Source organism: Neltuma alba, unplaced genomic scaffold, assembly GCF_004799145.2.
Source record: "Neltuma alba isolate B1F8T4 unplaced genomic scaffold, ASM479914v2 tig00011700_pilon, whole genome shotgun sequence".
Lineage (NCBI taxonomy): Eukaryota > Viridiplantae > Streptophyta > Magnoliopsida > Fabales > Fabaceae > Neltuma > Neltuma alba.
The window spans coordinates 54,634-77,667 of record NW_021636337.1 but is presented as its reverse complement, the minus strand read 5'-3'; the positions used below and the strand labels follow the sequence as shown (position 1 = coordinate 77,667).

Sequence of the window (23,034 nt, the reverse complement as noted above, 5' to 3'; positions counted from 1 at the left end):
ACCGGAACGGGACAAATTGAATACCTCTAATGAAAGTAAGGTCTCCCACAAATTTTCTTAAAAAATGAATTGCAAATATCATTCAAGCAGCTGCAAATTTAAGAGTTTCAATTGCAAATATGACTTGCGGGGTGTTTGGCTATTATCAAAAGCACTTCCTAAAAGTATTTTTTTTAAATCGAGATAAACTCTTCCATATATTTATTTTGTATACCATAAAGTCACTTTAAAATTATGATTTTGTTTCTATCTAAATCCCCTCCTAAAGGTTTCAAATGCAACTCTCTATCCGCAATCAGATTCCTATTTACAATTAACTGAATCAATATTTGCAACTCATTTTTTCAGGACAATAAATTTGCCGAGATCCTAATTGTCTTTTTTTTTTTTAATATGAGCACCGTATACCGAGTCAAACTCTCATGAAATCAAACTAATTCGAATTGGGTCATAATAGGACTCAATGCAGCCATCCTACTATCTTTGCTATTTTGTTCCCAAATGATTGAACATGTGAACTTTGTTTAAACTGAAACAACTACCAATTAATCCAAGTTCGATAATAAATCCTAACAATCATTCATTTAACTTTTATAGAACAAATACTCTTCCGGTTATAAATGTAAGACCTATTTTTATAGTTAAGATGGGTTTTACATTTAGAAACGGAGAGAGTAAATATTAAAAAATTATATTTTTTTCCCCTTTTGCAACAAATTTTGGTTGACATTGTGACATACCCAGTTTGAACAGCTATTCAACAGATCAAAGCGTACAAAAATTACCTTCATTCAAGAAGATCCATCCCTCAAGCTAAGGAGAGTTTGAATAGTTGGAGAAATGAAGAACGGATAAAGAGTGGGCCAAGTAATACGCAAGCATGGGGGGAGGTCCCTCAGCACGAGGCTGTGGCGTGACAAAATCAACTTCCCGTGCGCGTAGTGGGACCCCTCTAAATCCTTTGACTAAATTGTTTTGGAGGACCATCACATTATTAATAAGCAATAATAATGTGAATAGTGGGTAGCATCTTCTTCCCCATCACCCGCAACCATGTTTGAATCTCTTTGTTTTTCTTTTCTTTGTTTTTTTATAAAGAATACATGAGGCAGGAAAATTTGAAAAAAAATTATGTTTAGTTTAAAGTTTGCAAAATAGACATTTGTTAAATTGAACTGAAGTTCACCAAAAACTACCTTAATTGGCGTTTATAAACAAGGAAAATTGCCAAAAAAATCTTTCATTATATAATTTATTGCTCAAAAATACTAAATGAGTGAAAATCTTTTGCGGTTGTGTGAAACGCACCTTTTAACTGTATGTAAAAGTTTTTTGTTTTGCACATAGACAAAAATAGGTTGTACACAACTAAAAAATAATCACAAATGTTAAAGATAGGCTGTAATTGGGTGTTTAAGTAAATTTAAACTATCAGTTAGAATAAAAGTCTGGTTTATAAAAGCTTACAAAAGATAGGCTGTAATTAGGTGTTAAAGTGTTATGTTTGTCTAAAATTCTATCAACCCAGCAGTAAGAGTTGAGTTTAGTGAAAAGAATTGGTTACTTGAACTAAAATTCAAATTTCTACAGTAAGAAATACTTACATTGAACACTGATGGTACCTAAAATATGTTTATAATAAGAGGATACCCATGAATAATTAAGAGAGAAAAAGTCAATCAACCCTTCATAATGGTAAGTTGATTTATTACTAATATAAAATGATTTACTTATGCGTTAAGTTTTTGGATAGACATTTTGAAGCTTGAGGTTGCTCCCAACTCTGAGTCACAGCTGCCCCCACCATATTGTGGCATGTGTGACGCTTTGCCAGCAGCATCACACCCACTTTGTTACTAAATCTCAAACTGGCAATCCCGTGGCAACGTAGCTGTTTGGATCAGTTTAAAATAGATACTTTTACGCTTTACCAAACAAAATTCTTTTTATATATTTTTTTCATACAGCACAAAATCACTTCTCTCTATTAATATCCTTTCTAGTTTCCCCTCTTCTAAATTTTGACAGCATTTAAATTTCAATGGACAATGAGGACTATCATCTTAAGTGTTTCCTAACACATTATCAGCTCTAAATTTTGCACAAGGGCTTGGGTGCTTGATAACAGTTTACAGTGGACCTCATACATTTGTATCATGTTTGAAATTAACTTTATTATGATTTACAAATACTGCTGGGTTTTTTGGCCATAATACTTCTAGTTTTTATAATTATTTATATACTGATATTGATAATATTAATACCAAAAAATCTTTAATTACGTTCATTTTTTTCTCATAATTTTATTAAGAATACTTTTGAGGTGTTACAATGACTTTTGACAAATCAAAAGCTTTTAATTAATTCGAACTATATTCCTTAATCCATATGATTCGGTTAAATTTTTCAACAAAAAGATTAGAGGGAGTATTGATGCTGAGACTTCGAATATTAGGTAAATAAATACTATTAATTAGACCAAGATCTTTAAAAAAGTTAAACACCAGATGGGAAGGCTACACGTTTTCTTTGGTCGCTTGTTTTCGCCAACAATGACCAATTTTATCAACCAGAAAACCCTTGGATCTTCTTTCTTAATAAATAAAACACTGAACCTAAATGAACTTGCACTGAATGTCACGTGAACTAACGTGCCTCTTGTGAGCAAGTTTGATCGTATGTATACATATCTTAAAGTTCACCGTACGTCAAAATTCTCCATCTGAACATCTTTGCTTTGCTGCTCATGGTTTCGTTGTTTTCTGATGTTGGTTGAGTTGAGTACCAACAACCATTCTTAACAACGTCGTATTCACGAAAAAGCAAGGAGACATTGAGAAATGGCTCAAAATGAAGCATAAGGAATTGAACATCATTTATGAAAGGGAACAAACCAACACACGCATCATATGGAACCATCTAGTTTAATCCCCGGATAACGTTATAATCTGTTGCTTGAAATGCCAAAATAAACTAATAGCAATTCTTACGCAGTTTCAACTAGGCACCTCTTGATAATTCAAGGGTTAGTTTCCATCAAAGATGGTCCGATTCAAACTTGGCAACGACAAACCAATCCATCAGTTGGCAAAATATATGATTTCCTATTGAAGACAAACTATGACCAATGTAAAGTCTCGATAAACGCGCTAATTCATTATGTATGCCCAGGGTAAACTAGTGGTCCTTTAAGGTCCAGGATGCTAAAGGGACCAGGGACTAGTTCCTAGGCTTCTAAGGACATACCCATTGTGATTATCAATGGGAGAAGCATATGCAAAAGGAAATTATTAACAGAAAAGAACCCAGGAACAATGCCTGCTAATTTACACAACAATAATTCATGAATCAATATTTGGACTTGACAAAACAATTTGAGTCTTTGACCTTTTACAGTATAACCTTGGACTATCAATTTGTATAAATTATGACATAGAAGAAGTACAAGATGAGATGAGTTTTTAATAATCTATCACAAATACAACCCCAAACAGGTACCAATAACACAACAGAAACAGAAAAATTAAAGGGAAAAGAATATATCAAACCCATTTTTCTTCAAAATTGTTTCTTTACTTGGGACTGACTTACTGTGGCTGTGATGTTCTTATCTGCTGCTTCATGCTGTCTGAGGGTGGCTGGGCAGAAACATCTGGATGTCCTGCAGCGGCAGCACCCGTCATAGTTTGGTACTGTGAAGGCATTGTGGGTGCCAGAGGCTGAGAGAAGTATATCTGGGCGTGAGCAGGATCTGCATACTCGTAAGCATAACTAGCCGAGGCAGCAGAATTGGGGGCAGCAGCCTGAGATGGATGATGATACTGGGAATAGGCAACAAATTGCTGCTGAGGCTGACCAGAAGCAACTTGAACCACTTGAGGGGTGGCCGAATATGCTGTTCTATATGCACCTGCTGTCATTTCAGATTTAGGCACCGGAGCATTTCTGATGGGGTTATAAGCTGCAGATGGCTGAACCAAAGCAGGATTCTGTGTTGTCTGGGCGCGGTTAGAAGGAATTGTTGCAGGAGGTTCACTAATATTAGGCTGCTGTGAAGACAAGTTGTAAGGTTGGGTCTGTCTGCTGGGAACATAGTAAACCTGATACTGCTGTTCAAGCTGATGATGATGCTGGGGATGAATCTGCTGCTGGGAAGGATATACAGGATAAAATGCAGACAGTGGCGCAGCACCAGAAGGGGCATGGTGAATGAAATGTGTGCCATGTATAAATTGTTGCTGTTGTTGATCAAATTGAGGTTGTAATACATATCCTGCTTCCTGTACTTGTTGCTGTGTTCCATGTATAAATTGGTGCTGCTGTTGAGGTGGTTGTTGTTGTTGTTGTTGATGATGATCAAATTGTTGTTGCAAAACATATCCCTGCTCCAATACTTGTTGCTGCATTTGGATCCGACCATGAGAATCAGACATCAGTTTCGGATCAACCTGATTACTAGGAACCCTCGCAGCTCCTGAGGGAATTTGGAGCTGGGCTTGGTCTTGATAGACCATAGGTTGTGGGCGCGACATTGCATTTTTCATACTACTGTCACTGAAGAATTTAAACAAGCAATCAGCAAGAAGCACCTAATACAGAAAGCTCTAACAAGTAACCCATTAATATGATCGAACCAAATTAAGCACTAAACAACTCAATGTCGTATAAAATTAAGCATGCAACACCAGAAAACCGGTTGGACAAAATGAGAAAGGCAGAAAAACAGGAAAGGGTTTGAAGATACCTTGAAACTGAATCTGGAGAAGGCAGATCAACGCCTCCAGTCGGCTTCTGCTGCAATTGTGTATGCAGAATCTGAGGCTGAGGCACCGTCTGTGGCTGCGGTGGGGGAGGTTTCCTGTAACCCCCAAGGACTCCATAGTCTGATCTCTCATCATCAGAGACAACACGATTCTGGTATTCGCCGGGAGGGACCGAGGAGCCAACAGGCACGCCGGCCGGGACGGTGGATGCCGGCATAGTAGGAGGTGAAGACATCAGAAAACCCTCATCTTGCTTCTGTCCGCCACCCACACCCATTTGAGCGAGCTGATCCTCAATCCCCACCGCCTTCTGATCCTGTACCCTTGCTCCCCCACCACTACCATCATCAATATGAACCCGAATTGGCGGCAAATTCGCCACCGACGGCGATGAAGAAGTGGACCCAAAGGAAGATGTGGTTTCCAGCATAGGTGAATCGGGCACAGAGTGAACATCCTGACCATGCTGCTTCGCACTCTTGCCATTTCCAAAAGATCCAGAACTCACAGGCTCGACATCTTTCGAACCCCCATCCAGATTGCCCGCACCAAGCTCATCATCAAAACCCATCAACAAATTAACAGAACCAGAATCCGAAACCCTCTATTAAGCATACCCAGAAACCAATCCTCTGACTTAGCGGAGCTGTTAATTATGGGTATCGATTGGGTCGAATCGGGCTTCGCCGTGAACAAGAAGAGGCGGATTCTAGAGGGTTTCAGTGACGAATTAGAAATTCGATCGTACTCGTCGATCATGTTATCGAGGTCTTCATCGGTGGTCACAGAAATAAGAGAATCAAGGTCTTCAGTGGGAAGCAAGTACTTGAGAGTAAAGGGACGGCCGTTGAGGAAGGTTTTAGAGAGACGAGAGGAAAGGTCAGAAAGGGAGGTGTTACGTTCAACAACAACGATACGCGTTTCCCCACCAACGTAACAGAGGGACTTATCATGGGGACGAGGGACGATGTGGCCACCATAGCTGCACATGAACCGAAGTTTGGAGGAGGCCGCGGCTGCGGCGGCCGGAGGGACAGGCTCATCCCATGAATCAGTGTTCCGGGATCGAGGAGAGGAGTCGACGGACTCGGGATAGTTGAGATGAGGGGTTTGTGGCGGTGGGGCGGATGAAAGGGGCTGAACGGCGGAGGGAACCTCCATGGGCGGTGGCGGAGGAGAAGAGGTTTGGGGGAGGTTTTGAGGGATACTTGCTGCTGTGCTGCCTCCCTGGCAGGAGAGAGAGAAGGAAAAAGGGCAAAGAACGTGGATTTTGACGTTATTATAGTTACTTGCAAAGCCTCCACAACTGGACTGGCCCTCCCTTGCACCTTCTTTTTTTCCTGAAAAGAATTTACAAGAAAATGATTAATACCTCCGTATAAAAACTAGATAAAAAAAATTGGATTTGATTGTTTCAATCTATCCCGTCTTTCATGTTTATAGTCTTTTTTTTCAAATTAATTTATAATGTATTTAACTTATAAATTAATATATAATTTAATTTAATATATAAATATTTTAAAAGGTTTAAAATTTTTAATTTAATTAAATTACCTGACTGATGTTCTTATATTCAGAATTAGATACACAGATATTAATATTATTAACTACTATTAATAATTCATTAATATATTTGCATATCTCAAAATTTATTAGCTGAAATCACGAAATAATAGAATATTTTCTCGCTTTACCCTTTTTTCTAATTAAATACTACTTTCGATCTTAATTATAATATCTCATTTATAAACTATAAATTAAGTCTTATAATTAGAACCAAAGTTAGTATTTCATTATTGCTTTCCTAGTATTATATAAGCCAGAAAAAATGATAGGTGCGTATATTAAGATTGAGAAATTGCTGTATCAAAAAATGATTAAAAAATTGTTTTGTATGTTAAAAAAAATATTTTCGCGGTTTTTGTCGCTTATAAATATTCAGCATACATCACTATGGCACAGAAAAATATGCAGCAAATATGAAAAAGCTACAATCATAAATATCAATTTTATGGTTACCTCAAAACAAACACAGTTGCTTCATAGTACCTTTAATCAAGGCACAAGAGATGCTTCGGATCTCTCTATTATCTCGGACATCTCTATTATCTACAGACACCCTAAGGCTTCGACTCGTCGCATCCTGTGGCAGCAACTCAAGGAAATAGAAGAAAGGTTGTCAGCAGATGGTGCATTGGTGGTGATTTTAATGCCACATTAAGAACTAATGAACAGAAGCACGAATGCATACTATATGTTGGCCCGACCACCTGTTTAATAACTAGATCAACAGAAGCGGGGTTACAGACATTGCCTTCCAAGGTCCTGATGTTACCTGGTGTCGTGGTAGGTCTTTTAGCAAATTGGTTGCTTTTTTGGTAACCCAAACTGGTTCGAACACTTCTCGAATGCATCGGTTCTTCATCTTCCCAGAATGAAATTTGATCACTGTCCCCCTGCTGCTGAGTATGGGAAGAAGAAACCACCAAAACTGGGCAAATAACTCTTTTTGCTTTTTCCCTCCTTAGTTTGCCCACGACAGCTTTACAGAGGTGGTTAAGCAAGCCTGGAATATTAATAAACAATGGGAACAGAATGTTGATAATTTTCAAAAGGAAGTCTTAAAGTGGAACAAAAAGACATTTGGTAATATTAACAAAAGAAAGTATGATTTGCTGAAAGACATGGAGTATATGAATCTAAATAGAGGCAAGATGAGTATTGGGAAAGGAAAAAAAACAGGAAAAGTGGAGAGAGCTCGAACAGTGTCTAGTTCAAGAAGAGATCATGTGGCTCCAAAGATCAGTGTAATTGGATATACCCATTGTGACAAAAACACCAGATATTTCACACAATTACAAACTGTAGAAGGAAAAAAAAATTTTGTGGAAGCCTTACAAGATGAAAAGGGGAGTGGTGTTATGACTAAGAGGAACTTAAGAAAAAAGGTACGTCCTTCTTCCAAAATCTTTTTCTTAAGGAAACTAATGCTCTGCTTCTGTGTTGTTTGGTAGTTCTTTTCCACAGGTTGATGCAGGACTCTTGATGCGCTAGGTCGTGATGTTTCTGCTCAAGAAGTCAAACAAACCATCTTTAGCATAGGCCCCTCAAAGCTTTGAGACCGAATGGCCTTAATCCCCTCTTTTACCAGTCTCAATGGGAAGTAGTAGGTCCCTCCGTGGTCAAAATAGTGGCAAATATTTTCTCCAACCCTGATGAGATTAGACGTATTAATAGCACAAATGTTGCCCTCATTCCCAAGATAGATAATCCGTAAAGTCTTCGGGATTTCAAACCCATCAGCCTCTATAATGTTATCTACAAAGTGGTTATAAAAATTTTAGCCAACAGACTTAAGCACGTGCTTCCAGATGTTGCGGCTCCCAATCAGTGTAGCTTCATCCCAGGCAGGCAAATTTCAGATAATATTATCTTGGCTCAAGAGATAATTCATTCGATGCACACTATAAAGAGGGATAGGGGATATATGGCTCTAAAAATTGATTTAGAAAAAGCTTATGATCGTGTTAATTGGAGCTTTGTCACTAAGTGCCTTGAGGAGCTGGGCCTTCCTACAAAATTTATAGAACTAATACATCACTGCTTATCCTCTGTTGAGATGCAATCTTATGGAATGGCTCTAGGGGTGAAAGCTTTAATCCTTCCCATGGCATTCATCAAGGAGATCCCATATCTCCCTACCTGTTTGTGCTTGTGATGGAGAAATTGGCACACCTCATCTAGAATGAAGTTTTAGAAGGACAGTGGCAGCCTTTTCAACTTAAGAAAAATGGTTGTCAGTTTCACCCCTTTTTTGCTGATGACCTTATCCTATTTGCTAAAGCAAGCATAGAACAAGCTGATCTATTAAAGCTTGCTTAGATGACTTCTGTTTGGCCTCCAAAGAGAAAGTCAACGAAGCAAAATCTAGGGGTCCGATGGCAAATTTGGGGAAGTATCTAGGGGTCCCTTTGAACCACCAAAAGGTTTCCAAGCTGACATATAAATATGTTCTTGAAAAAATAGACAAAAGATTGATAGGATGGAAGGCTAATACTTTATCTACTAGACACACCCTTGTATCTTCTATTATTGTGGCTATTCCTCAATATACAATGTAAACGGTGCCATTATCTCTCCACATCTCTGATGAAATTAATAAACGATGTAGGAACTTTATTTGGGGCAGTACTAACTCCTCGAAGAAAATTCATCTTGTGGCTTGGGATGATATTTGCAAATGCAAGAGGAAGAAGGAGGATTAGGTCTTCAGAGTGCATGGAAACGAAATAAGGCCTATATGATGAAGCTAGGTTAGGGACTAATGAAAAGAAGAGATGCCCTTTGAGTGAAATTTCTGAGAGAAAAGTACAAATGTGGCAATGACATTATACCCAAAGTTGTAAAGAAGAAGGAGGCTGCCCAAACGTGGAGAGGTATCCAAAAAGCTTGGGATTAGACAACGAATTGGGTGGAATGGAAACTGGGCAATGGCTCCAAAATTTGGTTAAGGATTATTGGCTACCTCACCACAACAGACTCATTAATCATGAGGTTAGAAATGTCCCAGAAAACCTTTTAGATGATATAGTTGCAGATTGTAACAATGAATCCGATGAGTGGATCTGGCAAAATTTTTCCTATTTCCTTCCAAGCTCGGTTACCTCTTGCATTGAGCGATTGTATCCGACTGTTCATCGCGTGAACCTGGATTCAGTAAGTTGGAGAGGTACTTCAAATGGTGAATTCTCCATCTGATCAGCTTATTCCCTTGCGTGTAATCAGAACCCGTCCCCGGTACGTATGGGGTGGCGTAGACTTTGGAAGCTACCCATACCACAACGTTGCAAAACTTTCCTCGGGTTGTGCGCTCATGGCCGCCTGCTTACAAGTGAGTTAAGTGTGGTGAGAGGTTTACAACAAGAAAATAGTTGCACTTTCTGTCCAAGCAAAAAAAAAGGATATCCTTCATGCCTTAAGAGAATACGGTCAAGCGATAATCTACTGGAAAAGAATAATGCCTGCTGAACTTGGCGAGAAATTCTTCTCTTTCACTAACGCTTCAACCTGGATCTCCTGGAACATAAATCAAAGGTCTAAGTATATGGGCACTTCATGGTGTATTTGGTTTGCCATAATGAGTAGAAGGCTGTGGATTAACAGAAATGAGGGGATCTTTAATGATAAAGCTAAAGGGCCGATCCAAATCGTTACTCAGGTACGTGCTATGGTGGACTGGTCAGAGTTTAGACTGTGTGGAAACTCAGATGGGGTGCATCATCACTTCAAGTAGAACTCGCCGTTGGTGGGGTTTGTTAAATTCAATGTGGACAGATCCTACGACCCACTTAGGAATAACTCTGCCTGTGGTGGTGTTGCTCGCGATCACAATGGGGAAGTTCTGTCAGGGTTTCTTCTCAACATCAGCAGAGGTAACAGCTTTCTAGCTGAGGCTTGGGCGATGATGATGGGCTTGCGTTGAACTTGGGAGATGCAATGGAAGAAAATAGTGGTGGAGACCAATTGCTTGGAAGTGGTCGAATGCTTGGCAAATGGTTGGAGCGAGGAGCATATTGACTGTCATCTGCTTACAAAAATTCACAAACGGTTGGAGAAGGAGTGGGAAGCTAGTCTTGAATGGTGCAATCGTGGTTCCAATTATGTTGCGGATTGTCTTGTGAAGAGAGCACAAGAAGTAGCCGAAGGATTTGTTTGCTTCAGTTCACCTCCTGATTTTCTTAGGTGCCTTCTGGATACTGATGTAAACGCTTAAAGCGTAGTTCGTCTTAGTTTCATTAAAAAAAAAAGATAATAAAAAATATTTAAACAATGCGAATATTAAATATTTTTAAAAATTTTATTTTGAAGTCTCAACTCTCACACAACACCCTAAGTCATTTTTAAGATCCTTTCAAATAATTAAGTTATTGTGGAGTCTCGTAAGCCTTAATTATAAATAAATTTTGGTGTGCATTTATGAAAAATATTCTCAAATTAAAAAAAAAAAAAATTTCCTCCAATGAACTCACAGGTTCATAGCCTCTTCTTTCAAAGTGAAAACTTATCTGTTACTATGTTATAAGGTGATTAATAAATAGTAATAATAAGTTAGTATTACTTGTGAATATATATATATTTTTTACACCAAACTTGTGGATATCTAATAGGTAGTTGTTTTTATTATTTGCTCCAACTTTTTTTTTTTTGCCAACTATTTACTCCAACTATTACTCATATAGTCATATATAACATTCTACAACATGATAATAATTAATAAGATGGTATTAATGGCCCATTTGGTTGACATATTTTTGGGAAACAAAGTCTTGGATCTATACCCACCAAGGCTATTGTAGGGATTATGAAAATGCTTTATACGATACATAAAAAATGAAAGATATAGATTATGATTGGGGCTAAGAAAATCTATTAAAAGAGTGCTTAACATGAAAGATTGCTTGTTATATGGGGATTGGACAAACCCCTGTATGTGAGATTGAAGAATATCATCCCTTCATAGTATTTTCCAATTCGACATATATGGATTTGTATAATTTCACATAACAAACAATTACTTATGTTGAAGACTTTTTTAATGATTTTTCTCAATTGCAATCATAGTCTCTATCACTTATTTTCAATACATGGGATGTTAAAGTAATTTCCCCAATATTTATCACAAACTGGTTTGTAAATTTCATAAAAACAATTGATAAATAATTTAAAGATTATTAATCTTCCATGTGCCTTTCAAGTTTCAAACATGTTTTAGCTTCATGTTATTCATGGACTTGTTTGGAATGGTTTAAAAATAACTTTTCAATCATGATTTGTGAAATACAAACTAAATATTAAGTGTGTAAAGAGAGCTACGTCTCAACTTAATCTATTCAAATCAATCTATTAGGCTCTTATATTAAGGAGCGAATTTAATATATCATATGTGTACAATTTGATAAATTTGAGAAAAATAATAAATTAAATTAATTAAATTTTATTAGTTAATTTTTTTGAAAAAAAAATTAGATTATTAGGTTAAGATTAAGACCCACTTAAATACCACTTATTTTTCTTCTCATCTTCATTTTATCTTCTCTCTCCATGGTGGTAATGGGCAAAAGAAATAAAAAGTTAGATGGGAAAAAAGTTGATCAAAACGACACTCCATCTCTAATCACACCACCGACCAATGTTTTGCAGTTTCCAATACACTTTTTCATGTTCAAACAGTGGCCAAACATACTCTTAGAGCTTGTTTGGCTAAGCGTTTGAAGGCAAATAAGCTATTTTTTTTTTCCAAGTATAAGCCCGTTTGAAGAATTTGTGCTGTTTGACTTGGTAATTGAGCAATTTGGCTTTTGTTTAAAAAGCTACAATAAGCTATAAGCTAAAATTAACAGCTTATGACTTATAACTTTTAAAACATGAAGAGAGAAAAAATTAAAAAATTTATTGCCTCATTTGGTTCTTATTATAAGTCTCAAATAACTAATTTGTGGATAATAAAAAATCAGTTAAAATTAGTTGAAAGTAATAAATAAGTTAGAAATATACTTTTGTTTTTAAATATGCTCCTAGAAATATTCTTTTATTTTCAAATATGTCCTTATAATAAATAATAAAAAATAAAAGAAAATATATGAGATCAGCAAGAGCTTATAAATGATTTAAAATTATTATATTATGTAAATTGATAATTTTTTATTTTTTATTATTTAATAAAAGTCTTACTTATTTTGATAATTTTACAAAGTAAAATTACTTACTTAATCATTATTAAAATATTTTTTATAATTTCTCTAAAGTTTTAAAATTTAATTCACTTATTAAATTCATTTCTTTATATTAAATTAATTTAAATTTATTGTATTATGTAAATTTATTTTTTGATCATGTTTCACTTTATATTTAAAATATTTTTTATGATTTCGTTAAAGTTTTAAAATTTAATTCACTCACTAAATTTCACTTCTTTATATTAAATTAATTTAAATCCATTATATTATGTAAAATTTATTTTTTTAATAATGTTTCATTATTTATTAAAACTCATAACCATTTTGATAATTTTATAAATAAGTTTACTGTTACTCAATCATAATCTAAACAACTTTTTACCAATCTCACTTTTTACAAACTAACTTTTCTTAACTTCAATTCAAACATAATTCAGCTTATCTAGTTTAACTTTTACTCAACTTTACTTTTTCAAAAATCAAATTGACAATAAGCTACTTTTTCAATCGCTGATCAAAACGGACTTTTAATTGGTTGGACTTCCTTGGTTAGCCTATACCTTTTCTTCTTCTTCTTTTTTTCATTTTTTATTTACTTTATTTCATTAGTATTTTCATTAAAAAAATTATTCCGCAAATCCTTATAATTTCACCTAAATTTTAACTATGTCCTTGTGATTTTTTTCCTTCTTATCAAGTTCTTACAGCATTATCTGATATTCAATTAGGTCTCTATATTTTTTATCAAGTCTTTAAAACTATACAAACTTAATTAAAAATTTAAGCAGGGGAAATAATAGCAACTTACATATTAATTTTTTTGATCAGATGGATTTGGTTCGTTGTGTCTGCGGGAAAGAAGGAAGGATGCAAGTTGGTAAAGAGAATTGGTATCTTTACCAAAACTGGAACATCTGATCCCCTTCGGCAATTGGGACCACTTTAAAAAGATATTTTTTATATAAATTTTTTAAATATATATATATAATATCTCTCACTTTTATTATTTTTTAATAATTAATTTTATTATTTGTATTCAAAAACATATTTATATTTTTCATTAGGAAAATTTTAAAAATTATATTACCTCATATTCTTAATATAAGATCTAGTTCATAGTTCAAATTTTATTCTTTCATAACATAAAAATTGTCCAGTGTAAAAAAAAAAATCTATGACGCTGAAATAGGCTCCTATAGATTAGATAAAATCAAAAATACCTATTTTCTCATATCACTCTTTCAAAACATAATTAAATACAAACTAGATCTCTTTTTTTTTTGGGTGAAAAACTAGATATCATATTAAATATTGGAGGTTGTGTAATTATAATTTCAAATAGGAAATGAAATATGCGATTGAAGCCTTAATCTAGTAGTCATTAACTATGCTTTACACTTGAAGTTATAATATAAATATGAAAATTTGGATGACATGAGAAATATTCTTTAATAATGCATAAAATATGAAGGATAAATTAAGTTTATTTTATACATAAAATTCTAATTAAACCTTAATTCCTTGTTTCGAATAACAATATTTTATAAAATAATATTTTGTTTATCAAATTATTAGCAAATTTAATAAATTTTACTTATTAAATTTAATGTAAAATATTTTCTTGAATTAAACTTGAACATAAAAATATATAGAAATTATTTTAAATAGTGCTCCTTCATATTCTTAAAACAAAAGCTAATTAGAAGTTTAAATTTGATTCTAACAATCCACTTGTCTTCTATATTTATTATTTTTCTCCAAACTTTATAAACTAATATACAATTTAATGTTATACATAAATATTTTAGAAGGATTATATTATATTTGTTATAATTAATTAATTTATTTAAATTATTTAATCTATGTGAATAATTAAGTAGCTTGTGCTGCATTGAGATGATCAAATTTTAATTGAACTATTTAAGGAAATAATTTTTAAAAAATTAAAGGAAAAATGGCAATTAGGTCCCACTCAAAGAAATTAAATACAAAAAGGTCCCTTGAAATCATGCAATTATATTAAAGTCCCAAAACAATTTTTGCATTAAATTTTATTTATTCACTTACCAAATTACTCTCTTTTTTTTTTAAAAAAAAAAAGTTTGCATTGACAACTGAAAGAGCAGTGGTTGATAACTCAGGGTGCAAGGATTGACAACTATCACGGCTGGTTTGACAATACATTTTCTCAGCATATCACACCATAAGTTGTCAAATTAGTCATGATAGTTGTCAATCCTTACACCCTGAGTTGTCAACCACTGCTCTTTCAGTTGTCAATACAAATTTTTAAAAAAGAAGAAGGATAATTTGGTAATTAAACAAATAAAATTTAATACAAAAAAGTCCCTTGAGACTTCAGAATAATTTTATGATTTCAAGAGACCTTTTTATATTTAATTCCTTTGAGTGGGATCTAATTGCAATTCTCCCAAAATTAAACCTTTTTGGTCCTTTATGCTGCCCACACTCCACATCATAAGGCGCGTTTCTTTGGACCAACCACGAAGCAAAGAAATGCAAAGCGCGGCCGCCATGTATACGGCCACGAAAATCTAGCCGTCTCAGGTTGCGGCGCCGAGAAGGGGCGCCTTTTTGCAACTGCCACGACAACGTTTTTACCTGACGACATTACGTTTTACAAGGTGGCAGAGAATCAGGTGCTTCCGAATTAGTTCTGATCTGCACTTTACAATTTTTTTTTGATAATTACAATAAAGTAATATTCCCATGCAATAATTTACATATTGCATGTTTCAGGGGGCTTATAAAAATCATCAGCATTGATATAAATATCTAAATGAATGATTAATATAAATTGTCATAAAGTTGCAAAAAAGCAAAACACAAAATGTTTCAAATAGGTATCTATACATAAAAAAAATTTGTTTATCAATATGAGGTCATATCATGAATAATTTATAAGCATTTTAAGGAGATCAAGTTATATTTATTATGGTTAAATAATTTACTTAATTTTTTTAATTTACTCAAAATTAATTAAGCAAGTTTAAAATATTAAAAAGAGGAGGAATATGTAATATTTAAAGTAAGGAATAAACTTTTTTTTTGAAATGATTGACAAGTGATGGATATTCTATTCTTTTTTTTTTTTTTAAGGATTGGAATGGATATTTATTCTAGCCCGGGGGGAGTACTTTTCTCTTTCTTTTCCCTTTCAAGATGCACCTTTGCTGTCCCAAAAAAACAAAGAAGAAAAACAAAGAAAAGGGAAAAAAAACAGTCAATTGGAAACATTTCAATACCATGTTCCCCTATTATAATTAATATTACCTCCAATTATTAATATAAAAAAAAGTTAAGAATTAAATTTGATCATAAATAGAAGACATTAATATATTTTATCTCTCAAATTTATAATTTTCACCTCAAAATATTTCTATTGACTATAAAAGATTTCATAAAGAAAAATTACTAATTCACATAATTAAGCAGATAGTTTAAAAAAATTAACATGTATTTATTACAAATAACAAACTTAATTAATTTTTTTAAGATCCTTAAATATTATTTCTTTCTAGGAATAATATCAAATCATAGTTGTTCTTGGAGGATGCTCATTTTGAAATCAAATCTTTTACTATTGAACAATCATATATCTAAAGAAAATGGTGGGGACTGACGGCCATAAGAATTAAAAACTTTTCAATGCTTAATCATCAATTATTTCATTATTCAAGCAATTAAGTTAAAATAAGATGATATTGTGGAACCCACACTCATAAATACACTGATCCTTTGCCTTTCATCTCTGTCTCTATTTTAACTAAATTGCTAAATGAAAAATCTCGGATACCATCACATGATAAAGTTATTCGGCCGGAAAAAAAATTCACATGCTAAAGTTATTGTGCATAGAAAAATGAGGGATTCTATAGTTTTTTTCTTTTTTTGCCAGCAGGGATTCTATAGTTTAATAGTAGTATGTAAGGAAGAGATAATGTAGGATTTCAATACAATTTTTAATGATTAGATTTTTCACAGTTGAAGATAGAAAAGTTTATCCTCACCTGAGGGTGGAAAATGGATTGACTCTTGATAGGCTTAAGTTTATACTACATTGATATAAAATTCCGTTTGATTTTTATTTTAATCCTAAATATAAGACTTCAATATACTTTATATCTTATATTTATGTATTTTTTTCAAGATAATATTTCTAATAATGGTAGTTCTGGCCAATATATTTGATTGCCAAAGATATTTCAGAAAAGACAACACCTATTTATTACAAATAACTAACTTAATTTATTTTCTTAATCTCCTCAAATTAGTCAATTAGCTCTTATAACTATGATGACTAGAAGTAGTATAAAAATTAGCTTGACTTCTATTTTGGTTCTAAATATAAGATTACAATTCACTTTATTTCTGATATTTATTTTTTTTAAAGGTAGTCCTTATAATAATAGTAGTTCTAACCAATACACTTGATTAGTAAAGATATTTTCGAAAAAAATAATACCTATTTATTACAAATAACTAACTTAACTAATTTTCTTTATTTACTTAAATTTGTCAATTAGCTCTTATATTAAAAACCAGAAGTGGTGTAAAAAGTGATAAAATTTACAAGTTTGAATCATGAGAAGCATACTTGTTTAAAGAGGTGAAAACTCTTTGCACTCTAAGTATCAAAAGAAAAAACCCTTAATCAAATAATAAAATAATAAAATTTATACCAAGTTTTTTAATCCATGTATCCTTTTTTTTTCCACATGGGTTTAGGGTTAAATGGTGATATATAAAAATAAAATAAATGATAAAATATGATTAGAAAACTTAACATAATAATTATAAAAAATTTGATTTAAGTATTATCTGATAAAAAATATCTTGTTGGCAAACCTCTTCTCTCATTCTTATAAGGCCCCAGGCCTTAGGAGCCTTGGACCTTTTTACATGTTTTCAATTTCATTTCTTTTCAACAAATACACACAAAAAAAATCTCATAAAATTTTTAATTTAGATTATACATATTACTATATTAGCAAACTAAAATACTTAACCATTGGCCAAATGTTCAAAACCAGACAAACCAAACCAATTCCATTATGTTGATAAGCCGTTGTTCAGATAAACCATTGTCAAAGCTAAAATAAACCGAACATTTCTTCTCTAAATACCTATAAGACAATAACAACTAAACTTTTTTCTTTTGTTTTTTTTATAATTATGTTTTCTATACTTATCTCACGTTCAGTCTTATTTTTCATTATATGTTAAAAATCTTGCCTCACAAGTAAACTGGGATACAAGTTGGTTCACTGGTGGAAAGTAGCTCGTTTAGGTTTCCACGAAGAAGACGAAGTTCAAATTCAAATTCATGACGCTCCATTACAAAAGAGCTGCTTACCAGCTAAGCAATAAAGCAAACTCATATTGGGATTTTGAATATCTTCCCCAACTTATGGTCTGTATATAATCATGTTGAATCATACATTTCTTTTCAAATTCAAGCCCAATGGGCTGAGTCCAGAATCAAAGAAGCCCACATAAACCCACCAACTCTCACTGCTCACTTTAATTCAAATTCCGTCACAATCAGCCGATGCGAGTTGGGTCTAATAAAAAGGATAAGTTTTTTACAATGTGATAAATTAATATTAAAAAGTTCCCAACAGTGTCTCAAATATAATTATTTATAATAGAAGGATACCTATGCGTAGAAAGAAAAAGAGAGAGAGAGAGAGTAACTATCAAATTTGAACCACTAACTGGGTTGAACATACTGGAGGGCTAGGTACTTACAATGTGTCAAACAAAGGTTCAAATCTCACTAGGAGTGGTGCGGGTGCTCATTGCTTGCATTTAGTGTCAAATAATACCGTAAACAAGATTGCCTTAAATAATTAAGAAGATACCTATACTTAAAAAAATGAACAACTGGGGAAAAGTTATAAAATAAATAAAAGTTATATTTACAATTAAAGATTATTCTTTTGTTTTTCTTTTTGGGGCCTGCAACAATTAAAAATGATTCAGTCAGAATTAATGTGAATTAGTTGAACATTAAACAGGTTCCCTTTTTGTGAGTGTAACAACCCTCGTAATTCATGGTAAATAAATATTTTCAAAACGATAATTACTTTAAAAAGGTTAACCATGGTAGGAAAGACAAACCTAATCAAATAGAAATCTACCATAGTCAATAATAATCCAAATCTTTAACAGAATAGTAGCTACTGTTCTAGAATAGTAAAGATAGTTAATCAAATAAGAAAGGATCAACATTTGATTTTTCATGTATATATCAAATCCATCAGCAATACTCTAGAATATTCAAATACAATTAAGACCAATTGTAAATGGGCTAGGGCATTTGAAGTCCACCAAAATAATTACCACTGCTGCCCATTATCAATTGCAATCAAAATAACAATCACATATGTCCAAAAAGGACTCCGCCCAATAATACAAGTCTAGAATGCAGCGGAAAGGCTATGATTATGTTAACTAAAACAAAAAGACCCTTAAGTTTGGCAATATACATCAGTCAAACACATGTATACCAAAGTAGAGGCTATACAGAGTGGACAGGAAAACTCAAGCCTCGGACACCTTCCCCTTGGGACCAACACCTGAACTCTCGCCTGAAAAATGTTAAATAACCACGAGGTGAGTCAAATTGACCCAGTAACTACAATTCCAATTCAACAAGTATCCAGGGAGTGATTACAAGATAGTTAAGCGGGCAAAGTACAATTTCAAATAACATATAGGATAAATATCCTTACAGAAAACAATATATAATAATTCAAAAGTAATTTGCATGCACAGAACTTCATCAACCATCCTTATAACCTCCTTGTAACCTCTGACAGAACCCATGGGCTATACACACATAACAGGATTCGTCTCTTTTACAAGACTGCACCAAGCTCTCCAATAATGAGGTGTAACTCGGCCAAAAGTTACAGAGCTCATATCGGACCATGGGTTCCCTTTCCTTGGAATATGGAAAGGTGTCATGTCTCTTGGGCTGACCCTTGACCCGGCCAAAAGAAGGGTGATACTGAGGGTCCTAAGAATGTTAATGCCAACCACTGGGCGCCAAGTGGCGGCTATACCACGTGGTAAAAATAATCAAACCTCCCACAACTACATTTCAGCACAACCAACACAGTCAAATCCAACCATCCAATTCCACACAATTTCATATCCATAAAGTATTCTCAGATTCAATAATCAAATTTGTTCAACATCAACAAGATATTCATAAGATGAAATAATTCATGCCCACTTAACTAATAAATTTAACGAAACATAAATCTTGATATAGATATATAAATTACCTTTCATACAAAAATCACCATAACATATATTGATAACATTTATAATATCAACACATGCTTATAATCACATCAACAAGCATACAAGGTAAATTAAAAAGTGGTTACCTTAGGTTCTTGACACAAGAACTAAAAGTAGGGGGATTCAAACCCAAGAGCCTAAACCAAGCTCACTCTACAATAATAAATTGATAAACATATATTAATATAAAAAGACTAATTAATATAGCATTAGAATAGTTTATTAACTAAATCCCCATAATTGCTTACCTTAAAAAAATTATCTTTAGGAAAAAAATAATTCCTCTATTCTTCCAAGTGACAATTTCTAGTGCTTCTCAACTCTATTTCTCTCATTCACATTATTAATAAGAATAATCCTTTTGAAACAACCTCCCTAAATAAACAGATAAACTTAACTTTTTCATAGTAACTTTAAGAAATAACATTTTATAACCAAACTATGCTAAATACAAACTCAAATTATATCACAATCATCTACACTAACTAATTATATAATATTATTATCCGTGATAGAAAAGAGCAGCACCCAATTATACATCCTATCACGGATAAAAGAATTTTTCTTAACTCATTCAAATACAAACTATATAAGAAAGGATTAATCTTATCTAATATAGTTATAATACAACATATAATATAGCTCATAAGTTAAAATGTTAAGAATTAAATCTTAATTCATACTTTATAATAAATTCATAAACAAATCACATGCGAATATGTCATCCTAGGCCTCTGGCCACCTATTAGCACACATACCACAATAGTACACTCAAAGGACATAAGAAATAATAATGCATGAATCAATTAAAACAATTTATCCTAAGGTGGCAATATACAGGATACAACATAGCTCATAAACCGAGGAGACGCTACAAGTTGCTAATGTAGCTTTACTCCTCCTGAGCCTTCCCTGACGTCCCTCCTTTAAAGCTTTCACCTGAAAAATGTTAAACAATAGGGATGAGACAACGTCTCAGTAACTAAATCCCTACCTATCACACACCCTAGCATGGGCTAGTGAGGTGTCAGGTGGGATACACAGAGTTAATAATAATTGATAAACATTTATTTAACATTTAAACTCACAATAATCATATAAGACAAATATTTCCACCACTCTCATGCAATTTATACATTTCAAAAGAGATAACGCACTTGTCATTTATTTAAAAGATATAAATATCAATGAATATTCCATGTCATATGCAATTCCTGAACCCAAATCCATCCTTATATCCTCCTTATTTCCGCCGACTAGACCCATGGGCTAAGTTCTTTCCATTTGACTGGCAACTCTGACAAGCTCACCACACGAATGATGTGGACCGGCCAAAGACCACAGAGCACTCGGTGGACCATGGGTCCCCCCTCAAAGAACTAGTGGGGTGTCGCAGTCCCTCGAAGAACTAGTGGGACAATAATAGCAGCCAACCATAGAGCTCTGTATGGAGGCTAATACCACGTGGCAAGTATATGAATCTCAACAACTCCAATTATCTCCTTTCCCCACCCAAAATAGAAGCACAGGGTTCAAAATGACACATTTATATGCATAATCAACAAAATTTCATAATAACATATCATAATCATGATCACCAATTTCTTGCAATACAAACTATGTCAATCCTTTTTAAAATAGCATCCTACAAGACAGTTCATACAAAACGTAATATACTTCTATAGAATTAGTTGTAAAGCCGCTCACCAACTTCATACTAGAACATGCAACAGATAGAAATTTAGTTACCTGGTCTCCTAGCTATCAGTCAACTACAACCAGAGTCCAACCCCGAAAATGTCACAATAGAGTTTATATCTACAAACAAAATTAAAATATTATCTCTATAGTATTAGAGTAGGCTACTCACAAAATTCTAGCCTTTAACTCCTTCTCTAAAAGCTTTAATTTTACTCAGAACTCTAGCCTAAAAGACATTTCTCTAAGGTTTGGAATGAGAACATATATATATGTGATTTAGACTCGATTCCTAAATTTTCCTTACTTAAATATCCTTTAATTATTAGATTATATTATTAGAATCATCAAATTTATAATGCAAATAGACAAACTATAAATTTATAACTTATATTCCATCTTCAAAGGACTTAGACAAATAGACTTAGTACGATTAGTACGAACCAGGTTATTCTCACTACAAAAGTTAATCCCTTAATCTAACCATTGAATTTAATTTCCTATCTATCATGATATTATCCTCCAAATTATAGCTCAATCTAACGGTGAATGAACTTTAAAATACTAATTTACTATTCAGGACTCTATGCTAAATCCAAAAGATATAAGTTAAAAACGTACCTAATAACTTGCAACTCGGAGATCAGAATGATGATCCAACCGTTGAAATTAACGATTTGGATGTCCCAAATGGGCTGACCAAATTTCAGTCCGATCCAACGGTTAATAAACTCAAACTAGCACTTTTCTAAGACTACCTCAGATATGTGCGAAAATTATTTACTCACTTCAAGCTCCACTCACTATCTCCTATATATAGGCTCCTCAAACTCCTTCACTCTAAAGATTAGTCGATGTGAGACTTCTTAACATTGCTATTTTATCTACTTCCTATCATTTAATCAATGTGGGACTTCTTGACATCGCTATTTTATTCATTTTCTCATACACACACACACACACACATAAAATCAGAATTATTTTAATTACATATATGTATATTTAACCTCTACCTATTCTATAAAAATTTGTTTAAATATTAGATATATAAAAACTAGGATGTTACACCTTTCAAATCATCTAAAAACCTCCAAAAAGTGCTTACTTTAACTCTTAGAAAAATAACCATATGTCAACTATGCCTTCAATCATTATTAAAATCCTATTCTCTTCTTCCATTAATCATTTCCCATTCATTAGAATCAATAACTTATAATATTTTTCTCAATTTACTCCAAACACTCAACTTCCACTAGTTAAAGTCTCTCCAATAATCATCAACATTACTATTTCAACAACAATCCTCAAAGTTTAAGCATTGGATCCTCAATATAACCTCAAATGAACTCAACTAAAAGATAAATTTCGAAATTAATATCATCATTAACACAAATCATAATTTCCCAACCAAACCCTAACTTATATTGTCTCAAATCAATCATCCAACTAAAAATCTAAGTCATAAGGCTTCTATTCTAACCCCATAAGCTCCATTAATATCA

General features: G+C 33.2%; 1 protein-coding gene and 1 long non-coding RNA gene across 2 annotated transcripts; both read right to left on the bottom strand.

Moving 5' to 3' along the window:
• Positions 1–3,489: 3,489 nt before the first annotated feature.
• Positions 3,490–6,008, bottom strand: LOC114716978 (TSC22 domain family protein 1-like). The gene is given in 3 exon segments (XM_028902058.1): positions 3,490–4,554; positions 4,745–5,360; positions 5,363–6,008. Coding segments are annotated over 3 exon segments (2,145 nt in total). The 5' UTR covers positions 5,925–6,008; the 3' UTR covers positions 3,490–3,587.
• Positions 6,009–20,124: 14,116 nt separating this feature from the next.
• Positions 20,125–22,689, bottom strand: LOC114716947 (uncharacterized). Its single transcript, XR_003737669.1, has 2 exons — positions 22,601–22,689; positions 20,125–20,192 (listed from the first exon to the last, which is right to left on the bottom strand). It is a non-coding gene; the product is annotated as an uncharacterized LOC114716947 (long non-coding RNA).
• Between the last annotated feature and the right edge of the window lie 345 nt (positions 22,690–23,034).